This window comes from Bombina bombina, chromosome 1 (genome assembly GCF_027579735.1).
Source record: "Bombina bombina isolate aBomBom1 chromosome 1, aBomBom1.pri, whole genome shotgun sequence".
Lineage (NCBI taxonomy): Eukaryota > Metazoa > Chordata > Amphibia > Anura > Bombinatoridae > Bombina > Bombina bombina.
The window spans coordinates 1,538,504,859-1,538,516,577 of NC_069499.1; the positions used below are offsets into that span (position 1 = coordinate 1,538,504,859).

At 37.9% G+C, this 11,719-nt stretch overlaps 1 protein-coding gene across 1 annotated transcript; it reads right to left on the reverse strand.

The window, feature by feature from the left end:
• Positions 1–6,164: 6,164 nt before the first annotated feature.
• LOC128666971 (olfactory receptor 1496-like) lies at positions 6,165–11,445 on the reverse strand. The gene is made up of 2 exons (XM_053721818.1): positions 11,413–11,445; positions 6,165–7,103 (listed from the first exon to the last, which is right to left on the reverse strand). Exons 1-2 carry the CDS (start codon positions 11,443–11,445, stop codon positions 6,165–6,167), a joined length of 972 nt encoding a protein of 323 aa, XP_053577793.1.
• Positions 11,446–11,719: the final 274 nt, after the last annotated feature.

The following is an 11,719-nucleotide window of genomic DNA, read 5'->3' on the forward strand; positions in this document are numbered from 1 at the left end:
CTCTTGCGAAGGCGTTATTGTATTTTCTGCAGTTTCAAGTACTTTAAAAATTATTCATGTTGGCTGCTGAAGGTGCCTGTTTTTTAATAGGCTTGTCGTGCTTAGTCTTTTAGAGGCCATTTTGTTATTTATATGGGGTGTATTGTAAAAGAGTTTTCCAAAGATTATAAAACTTGGTGCTTCTTGTCCCTCTTTATAGGCATGAAAACTTTGGCAGACGGCAGTTTTCCACTATATTGCTGCATATATAGGTTTGGCAGACCAGATTTATAGCACCTGGCTGTAGTCTTGCTTACTATGAAGTACAAACATGTGTATGACGATTCCTTTTGAATGTCCCTTCTTTTTTGCTTTAACCCCTTTCTTCCTTTGCTTTTTCTTTTTCAATTTCCCATTCACTGTGCTATGTATCCCTGCAGGTTATTGCTTATACGTAGCCAGCGTGTTTTATAAATGCTGCAATGTTCTGCAGTGTGTGCTTATTTTTTTAAGTATCGCTAGCATGATGCATAACAGAAGTTATTTGCCTTAACAGATTCTTCTCCACTTTACCCCAGCGAGTGCCTGTTGCCACCCGGAGCAGATTAAGGTATTGTGTATAGAACTATGGGGTAAGTCGGTGGTGATGAATTTGAGCTGTCGCTACATTTTACTTGCCTCCGTTATCTGTCCGTGTCTTCTCCACCTCTGTATTTACTATGTGCGCCACTTGCCGCGGCCTAGTATTGCTGCTCACATTGCTCGCCGTAACTCCGCTTCTGTCTGACACATAGAGACCGGAGCTGTATCCTCTTGTGCCCCGGGTTGTACAGATGTGGATGCGGCTCTGATATAGTTGTCTGCACTTAATTTTTTCCCTAAGACATGCTGAGGAAGCGCTTATGGCCACGGAGCTTCAGGAATTTGCAGCCATATCCGTCGATGGCTGGCTCCGCCCCCCCCCAACCATTTAAAATGCAGATGCAAGAAATATTTTTTTAAAAAGTAATGCAGAGGCATCATAATTAAAATGTGTATATATTATTTTCTTTATAGTATCCACTGATTTTAAAAAAACAAAAACAAAAATAACAACATTTTTTTCTCTCTCTTCTGTATCTACCCTCTTTCTCTCCTTTCTCCTATCTCTCCCCTCATCATCTATTTTCATGTTCCTCCTCTCTTCTTTTTGCCCACTCTATATCCTTGCTTCTTCCTTTTTCTCCATCTCTAGATTTTCTCCTTTTCTCTCTCTTCCTTCTTCTGTGTGAGTGTGTGTGTGTGTTGTATGAGGGAGTGTGGTTTGCGTGTGTGTGTTTTGTATGAGAGTCTGTGGTGGTGTGTTGAGAGTGCATGTGAGAGTGTTGTAATTATCTTTTCCAACACTTTCAAATTTGATTACAATCAGGAATAAAGCACACAAAGATTTTAGTCACTTTGCAAAAAATTGCAGCTATCTTGTGTATTACTTAAGAAATTTTCAGGCCAAGCATAAAAATAGGGTTGCAAAGGTATGTGGTAGGGTTGGGCGATTAACCGCATATGCGTTTTTAAACCGTGATTAACCATCGCGATTTAAAAACCGCGAGAGTCTGCAGTTTTTATGGGGGGGCAGGGCCTGTGTGAACACAATGGAAGGAGCGGGTCCCGGACCACCGGTAACTGAGTGACATGTTCTGGCCTAGCATATAGCTAGGCAGAGAAGCCGTGCACGCACAGCAGTTAGAAGATGCGGCACTGGGGGCATAGAAGAGGGGAGACACATGGTCACGGTGGGTTGCTCACTCAGACGTCTGGAAGCTGGAGGCAAGCAAGAAACTTGCACTACGGGCAGGATAAAGCAGCAATCTGACTGCACTGCCACTGTCTGCAGGGTTATAAAATCTAAAGTAAACAAGCTCCGGGGAGGGGGAGAGAGGCTCTGTGGAAGTGAAAGCAGTCTGAATAACAGATGTGGCACTGCCCTGGCAAATACTTATACCTGGAGATTTATCCAATAAAATATTTGTTTTAATTTTCATAGATCTACACAGAAAGTAAAAACTGTTTAATGGCTAATGCTTTACTTACAGTATATATGTAATGTAGGTGTTTGAAAATAAAAACAATTATTTTATTGAATAAATCTCCAGGAATAAGTATTTGCAGCAAGTTATTCAGACTGCTTTCACTTCCACTGTACCTGTCTCCCACCTACCTCTCTCCCCCTCCCCTCTCCCCAGAGCTTGTTTAGAAAATTAAGGTGTTTTAGTAATTTTTAAGAAAATCGCGATTAAATCACAATCGCATTTTTTTGGGTACAAAATTGCGATTAGCATTTTTGCCCATACAGTCCAGCCCTAGTATGTGGTATCATTACACTGAGTCTTGGGAAAAAAAGTTTGAAGAACCCTGATCTAGTGGGCTCCTTTGAGAGAACTATACCCAAGTATTTAATGTTATCCTCTATTAATTTGAAATTAAAACCTAGGTATCCTTTTGAGTTATGGGTATGGGGGGGGAGAGCCAGAAGTGCTCACATTTGTCTTTATTAATTTGGTACCCTGAGACTTGTCCAAATTCTTCAATGAGGGACATCAGCCATGGTATTTCGGTCTTGGGTTTGGATACAAATAAAATCATGTCATCCACATACAGCAAACAATGTAGTCTTGCCTGTCCTATTTTTATTCCTGTTGTTTCTTTTCGGATCTTACATGCCAATGGCTTCATGGCTAGATCAAAGAGGAGGGGGGACATTGGGCAGCCCTGTCTTGTTCCTCTGTGTAACTGAAATCTCGGGGAAAGTGCTCCACTGACAATTACAGCTGCCTGTGCTAATGTGTATAGGCTGGGAAAATGCTGCTCAGAAAGGGCCCCACAAACCATATCTATGTAATGTGTGGAACATTCGGTCCCACAGAATCTTGTCGAAGGCCTTCTCCACGTCGATCGCAAGCATAGCTATTTTTTGTGGTGTTACTTTTCTCTGTCCTTGACTTTTCTAGTAATGTTGTAGTACTAGCTGTTTTTTTTCTGATGTTAAGTACCAACAATCTGCCTGTTACAAACCCTGTGTGGTCATTGTGAATGATATTTGGTATTATCTCTGCCACTCTATTGGCTAATATTTTGGTGAATATTTTATAATCACTATTTAACAGTTATATGGGTCTGTATGATTCCCTAAGGGTGGAGTTCCTCCCGGGTTTTGGGAGGATGCAAATGTTCGCTTCTGTAAAGCGGTTGCTTAGGTTACCCCCGTCCATTATGTTACGATATAGGGGTCTATTTAACAAGGGCCCAATGGCCCCTGTTCCCCTTGTTTCCACACAAGCCTTCATGCTCGCCGGAAACAGGAGTTAAGAACCTAAACTCATATGCTGCCTCTGAGGCGGCATATAGCAATCCGCCCAATCATGTACGATCGGGCTGATTGACACCCCCTGCTAGCGGCCGATTGGCCGCGAATCTGCAGGGGGCAGCATTGCACCAGCAGTTCACAAGAACTGCTGGTGCAATGATAAATGCCGACAGCGTATGCTGTCGGCATTTATTGATGTGCGGCGGACATGGTTCGCTATAGTGGATCATGTCCGTCCGCACATATATAAATAGACCCCATAGTCTTTCTAAGGGTTTGGCTACCTCCTCTATCATAAGCTTATAAAATTGTTTGGGTAAACCGTCTGGCCCTGCCATCTTATTTAAGGGAAGGTGTTTGATGACTGTTTGTATTTCCAGCATTCTAATTGGGGCATTTAAATGTTGCAAATTCTCTTCAGTGATTTGATGTAGGTCAATTCCCTCCCAGAATTGTTTTCTCTTTTCACTCTCTACCTGGTTAGAGCTATATCATTCTGAATAGTACTTACAGAACGCTTGATGTTTGTCAGGTTCTGTGGTCAGGGTTTTCCCATGTACCTTCAGTGACAGTATGACATTGGGTTTTCTTATTATTTTAGTAATGTTTTCTAGGGTACTACCCATCTTTTTGCCGTACCTGTAAAAGCGGGCCTTCGTTTTAGTGATGAATCTTCGGGCATTTTGAAGGAGAAAAGTATTCCTCTGCTGTTTAATCATCATATATTTTTTTTATTCTTTGCATTAGGAGTTCTAAGGTATTTATTATAAGCATTTGTAACTTGTTTTAATAACAAGTCTTCCTTTTGTTTGTATTTCCTATTGATGCATAGGACATGATTACTCCATGGAGCACCGCTTTTGCGGTGTCACAGAATAGAAACAGTGTTGATGTATGAGCTTTATTGATTTCTGCATAATGCAGCCATTCACATTTATGGTAATTTAATAGGTTAGGATCCCTATAGAGGAAACATTGGAATTTCCATCCCTCTCTTTTGGGTTTGTTGGGTCCTACTGATAAGGACATGGCTATCGGTGCATGGTCAGACAGTGTGACTATATCAATCTTAGTGTCTAATACTTTGGGACTCAAGGATGTTGATATCAAAAATAAATCTATCCTAGACGGTGTTTGTTTGGATGGGGAAATGCATGTTAAGTCTCTGTAGTCTGGGTGTCTGGCTCTCCAGATGTCTGTCAAAGTAACGGCCCTCTTAAATTTATTTAACATTCTAGTTACCCTTTTACAGTATTTGGCTGGTTGAATTCTGGATTCAGTAATCTGTCTGCTTGTGGGGCTTTGATAAAATCCCCTACCATGACTAAAGGCAATCCCGTGTGTTGTGCAGAGACCGTTTTTTGAGACTATTTTAGATGCTGGTAGAAAAAAAATGTTAATTAAAAATAACTGTTATTTTTTTCCATTAGAATAATGTGAGGCTGGGAATTGTTTAAGCTCCAACTATTTGCAAAATCAGTTCTCAAACTTATATAAATAATCCTTGTTTTTTATTTATCTACACATAAAATGTAAAATCCATGCATGTTATATCTGTAGAGTAATGGAAATATACAATTCTGTTTTTTTTTTTTTTTTTTCTTTTCTACCATTGATCCCTCAAGAGTCTGATGAACTTTATTCTCTGTTTCTTTAACTTATAGTTTGTTTTTTTGTACTTACAAACCATAAATAGCTTTGTTTTGCATTTGAAAAATATATATGATTCAAATCTAGCCTAAGATTTGAATAATAGAGGGTGCGCCAAAAAGTGAAAGTAATGTGACAAAATAATGTGACAAAATGGTGCAATATAAAAATTCTTATTGTGCAATATAATAAATTGTTATATTGTATGAATCAAAAATATTAATAATGTGAATAGATCGTTGCTCTCAATGGCAAAAACCACATAATATGTGATAATTGGTGATAGACTAAACTAAAAAATAAATTAGAAAATGATAATAATCATGAGCAAAATTGCAAAATAAAATAGTCACTTCGTGGTTTCTTATTGTGTGTAGAATATATTTGCTTGGTGACTCAAAAGGAGATATCCAATCACATCTGTGTAGGCAGCTCTCTTGAAATAAAGAATCAGCAAGCAGAGTCCTAAACGATAGGAGAGACAGAGGCATCTGATAGTGTAATAACGAAAATACAATTAAAATATAAGTAAGTGAGTACAAATTAATGCTCACAAACCAAGTTGCACATCAAGTGCAATAATCAGCAGACCGAAACTTCAGAGCCGCTCGGCTGACTCAATCCACTCAAAGCAGCAGATGGGGCAGGTACAACAGGCGTTCTCAGTTCGTCACCAACACCAACACACCATCTGATCGACTTGTAGGAGACACCTATAGATGCACTGTGGTAACTAGAATGTTGTTACGAGTGATACAGCCTGATGAAACGGCTCATTCGATGAGAAACGCGTTGCTGTACTCCTGTTGATTTTATTTGTTTTTAAAACAAATACAAATATCTTTTACTTGCACCTTGCTCCTGCTTTTGGCTTTTGGATATTGGAAAGCAACGTTCCAGTCACCACAGTGCATCTATAGGTGTCTCCTACAAGTCGATCAGATGGTGTGTTGGTGCTGGTGACGAACTGAGAATGCCTGTTGCACCTGGCCAACCTGCTGCTTTGAGTGGATTGAGTCAACCGAGCAGCTCTGAAGCCTCGGTCTGCTGATTATTGCACTGGATGTGCAACTTGGTTTATGAGTATTCATTTGCACTCACTTACTTATATTTTGATTGTATTTTCGTTATTACACTATCAGGTGCCTCTGTCTCTCCTATTGTTTAGGACTCTGCAAACTTTATAAAAAGACTATTTGGTTGCCCTCTTCAGATGTCTCAGCAAAGCTCGTTTTACCTCTTCATTCCTTAGACTATATATGATTGGGTTTAGCATGGGTGTTACTGCAGCATACAATATTGAAAAAATATGGTCAGATTGACTTTTGTGGTCCTCTGGTGGTCTTGCATATATACACAGTATAGTGCCATAGAAAATAGTAATTACAGTGAGATGGGATGTGCAGGTAGAAAATGTTTTTTTTCTACCATATGAGGACTTAATACGAAGAATGCTTTGAATTATTTTAAAATATGATATTAAAATGATAAAAAAAGGGAAGAGTACAATGAAAAATGTTTCTGCATAGAACATAAAGTAAAACCCTATATCTGGACAAGAAATTTTTGTTAGAGCATTTAGACCACAGTAGAAGTTTTGAATCCGATTAGAATGACATATATTTAAGGCTGACGCAAACCCAGTAACAAAACATGAATTTCCGCATCCATACATCCACGTGGCAACCAAAATTTGGAGACATTTTCTTTTGTTCATAATGCAATGATAGTGTAACGGGAAGCAAATTGCAACATAGCGATCATAAGCCATGCAAGAGAGTAATATCAATTCAGTGCTACCGATAAAAATGAAAAAGTACATTTGAGTGATGCACTGCATAAAAGATACTGAGTTTTTTCCAGATAGCAAAATATCCATGAATTTAGGGAGAGTTACTGTAGTGTAACAAATATCTATAAAAGACAAGTTGCCAAGAAATATGTACATGGTAGTATGCAAATGTGTATCTATATATACAATTACAATAATAACTAAATTCCCTAAGACTCCCACTAAGTAAATTAAGAAATAGAAAATAAAAATAAATGGTTGCTTCTCTGCTTTATTTGAAAATCCTAAAATGTAGAGTTCCTTGAAAGATGTTTGGTTTTCCATCTGGTTTTCATAACTCTAAAAGAATAGAACAAATAATATAATCAATAACATTCATTGTAGTTTGTCAAAAATGTATGATGGATAAAAGGGGCAGAACTATTTCTGGTGCAGCAGATGCAGAGGCGCCAAGGCCTAAGTGTTGGAGGGGCCCCATCCAGTCTATACATAGGCATGCTCATTATCAGTGTTTATGTATGTGTGTATATGTATCTTATTATTATGTACATTATTACATTTGATAAATATTGAGTTACTTTCAGGGGGACACAAAAATGTTTTGCACCAGTGTCCTCTGATGATAAGACGAAAACTGAGATGTAGTTTATTAGAAAAAAAAGTTCCATCTTAATGTAAGGAGGAGCAAATAGCAGGATAATTGTATTTTGCTATAAACTACACAGCTATTTTCTTTTGTTTTTTAAAATAATACGTTTAGGGTAGAGCACATATCTCTTTTGTTTCACTGAAACATTGATAATAAAATATTGTTTGTGTAATATATGAAATGTATTGATCTATGTAAAAAGCTTGTGATTTATCAACATTCGGTAGTTATATTATTATTATTAATATTGTATTATTTTCCTACCTCAGCTCTTTATCTGACTTCACCTATTGCCCCTTTCCCATGTTAGACCATCTCCTGCTCACATATAATGTTTACTCCCTATACCGCCGCTCCCGGACCCCGCCGAACCTAAATCAAGTTATTAACCCTTAAACCGCCGCTCCCGGAGCCCACTGCAACTCTAATAAATGTATTAACCCCTAAACCACTGCTCCCGGAGCCCACCGCCACCTACATTATACATATTAACCCCTAATCTTCTGCCCCCTATACAACCGCCACCTACATAAATTTATTAACCCCTATCCTGCCACTCCCAGACCCCGCCGCAACTAAATAAAGTGTTTAACCCCTAAACCGCCGCTCCCGGAGCCCACCGCCACCTACATTATATTTATTAACCCCTAATCTGCCCCCCCCTACACCACCGCCACCTACATTATATTTATTAACCCCTAATCTGCCCCCCCTACACCGCCGACACTATATTAAATGTATTAACCCCTAAACCTAAGTCTAACACTAACCCTAACACCCCAATAACTTAAATATAATTTAAATAAATCAAAATAAATTATTCCTATTAAAAACTAAATACTTACCTGTAAAATAAACCCTAAGCTAGCTACAATATAACTAATAGTTACATTGTAGCTATCTTAGGATTTATTTTTATTTTACAGGCAAGTTTGTATTTATTTTAACTAGGTAGAATAGTTACTAAATAGTTATTAACTATTTAATAACTTCCTAATTAAAATAAATACAAATATACCTGTAAAATAAAACCTAACCTAACCTAAGTTACAATTACACCTAACACTTAACACTACACTATAATTAAATAAATTAACTAAACTAAATACAATTAAATACAATTAAAAATAATTATCTAAAGTACAAGAAAAAAACAAACACTAAATTACAGAAAATAATAAAATAATTGCAAGATTTTTAAACTAATTACACCTAATCTAATCCCCCTAATAAAATAAAAAAGACCACCCAAAATAATAAAAATCCCTACCCTATACTAAATTACAAATAGCCCTTAAAAGGGCCTTTTGCAGGGCATTGCCCCAAAGTAATCAGCTCTTTTACTTGAAAAAAAAGTACAATACCCCCCCAACATTAAAACCCACCACCCACACACCCAACCCTACTCTAAAACCCACCCAATACCCCCTTAATAAAACCCACCCAATACCCCCTTAATAAAACCTAACACTAACCCCTTGAAGATCACCCTACCTTGAGACGTCTTCACCCAACCGGGTCAAAGTCCTCAACGAAGCCGGGCGAAGTGGTCCTCCAGGCGGGCAGAAGTCTTCATCCAAGCCGGGCAGAAGAGGTCCTCCAGACGGGCAGAAGTCTTCATCCAGACGGCATCTTTTAAAGGAACCGTCATTCAGCCATCGGATGTCGTTGGAAGAGGATGCTCTGCGTCGGATGTCTTGAAGATGGACTCGCTCCGCGCCACATGGATGAAGATAGAAGATGCCACCTGGATGAAGACCTCTGCCCGTCTGGAGGACCTTTTCTGCCCGGCTTGGATGAAGACTTCTGCCCGTCTGGAGGACCACTTCTCCCGGCTTCGTTGAGGACTTGGGCCCGGTTGGGTGAAGACGTCTCAAGGTAGGGTGATCTTCAAGTGGTTAGTGTTAGGTTTTTTTAAGGGGGGATTGGGTGGGTTTTAGAGTAGGGTTGGGTGTGTGGGTGGTGGGTTTCAATGTTGGGGGGGTATTGTACTTTTTTTTCAGGTAAAAGAGCTGATTACTTTGGGGCAGTACCCCACAAAAGGCCCTTTTAAGGGCTATTCGTAATTTAGTATAGGGTAGGGATTTTTATTATTTTGGGGGGCTTTTTTATTTTATTAGGGGGATTAGATTAGGTGTAATTTAAGTTAGTTTAAAAATCTTGTAATTATTTTATTATTTTCTGTAATTTAGTGGGGGGGTTTTGTACTTTAGATAGTTATTTTTAATTGTATTTAATTGTATTTAGTTTAGTTAATTTATTTAATTATAGTGTAGTGTTAGGTGTAATTGTAACTTAGGTTAGGTTTTATTTTACAGGTAACTTTGTATTTATTTTAACTAGGAAATTATTAAATAGTTAATAACTATTTAATAACTATTGTACCTAGTTAAAATAAATACAAACTTGCCTGTAAAATAAAAATAAATCCTAAAATAGCTACAATGTAACTATTAGTTATATTGTAGCTATCTTAGGGCTTATTTTATAGGTAAGTATTTAGTTTTAAATAGGAATAATTTATTTCGATTTATTTAAATTATATTTAAGTTAGAGGGTGTTAGGGTTAGACTTGGGTTTAGGGGTTGATACATTTAATATAATGGCGGCGGTGTAGGGGGTGGAAGATTACGGGTTAATAAGCATAATGTAGGTGGTGGTGGGCTCCGGGGAGCGGCAGTTTAGGGGTTAATAAGTTTTATTTAGTTGTGGCGGAGTCCGGGAGCGGTGGTTTAGAGGTTAATAAGTTTTATTTAGTTGCGGCAGGATCCTGGAGCGGGGGGATAGGGGTTAATAAGTTTTATTTAGGTGGCGGCATTGTAGGGGGCGGCAGATTAGGCGTTAATAAGTATAATGTAGGTGGCGGCGGTGTAGGGGGGGCAGATTAGGGGTGTTTAGATTCGGGGTACATGTTAGGGTGTTAGGTGTACACGTTCCCATAGGAATCAATGGGATATCAGGCAGCAGCAAACATAAGCTTTCGCGGCTTTCCAACTCCCATTGATTCCTATGGCATCCGCCGCCTCCAGGGCGGCGGATTGAAAACCAGGTACGCTGGGCCGGAATAGTGCCAAGCGTACCTGTTAGGAATTTGATAAATTCCAAAAGTAGTCAGATTGTGCCGAACTTGCGTTTGGAACATCTGTAGTGATGTAAGCATCGATCTGTGTCGGACTGAGTCCGGTGGATCGTATGTTACGTCAATAAATTCTACTTTTGCCGGTCTGTAGGGTTTGATAACTAAGGCGAAGCATACTCGCCACAAATACGCTGCGGAATTCCAACGTATTTGCGGTTGACGGCTTGATAAATACATGCCAATATCTCCTCCCTCAAGCTTCCAGTATAACCTACCCTGACCTTGTTACAGCCAACAATACTCTCTCATGCTTTGATCTCCACCATAACTTAAATGAATATAGCTTTTGCTCTGGAAAAGCTAACTACCTATGGAATAATTATATATATATGTATATATATATATATATATATATATATATATATATATACACACACACATATATATATATATATATATATAATAGTATATATACTATATACACACACATATACTGTTACTGTATATACATATATATATATATATATATGTATATACATTTTATTAACCTCTATTTTAATAATTATGAAAAATAATTGTATAAACATATTCAAATCTTAAAAAGAAATATATAACACACCTTAATTTAACATATATCAGAATTAGGGCACAGGATTTAGGATTTTATTACTCCTGTTATGTTTAGTGCACTTGAGTTATTACTATTGAGACTCATACAGTAGGTTCTGCACGTGTTCTAACTCAGAGAGAAGCTTTATTAGAGTGGGTAGGTATTTATTTTATATAAAATATTGAAAAATATTATTAAAAAACTCAATATTACTTTAGAGGGTAATATTTTTTTTTTATATGTTTTATGAAATAAACACATAACACATTTTAATATAACTCCTGCCAGGTTTAGCACATTAAGAACTTACATGTCTTGCAGTAGATGTAACTCTGTTCTGCATGTGCGATAAACCTGATAGGAGTGACATTATTCTTTAAATGCTCTAAACCCCTCATAAGTTCTATTAGTTTGCATTATGTATTTATTTTACATAAAATATTGAAAAATATTACTAACGGCTAGATTTAGAGTTTTGTCTGTAAAGACCCGCGTAGCTAACGCTGCTTTTTTTCCCAGGGCACCCTTAAGACAACGCTGGTATTTAGAGTTGTCTGAGGGGCTGCGTTAGGCTCAGAAAAGGGAGCGTTGAGCCTAATTTAGCTCCACATCAACCC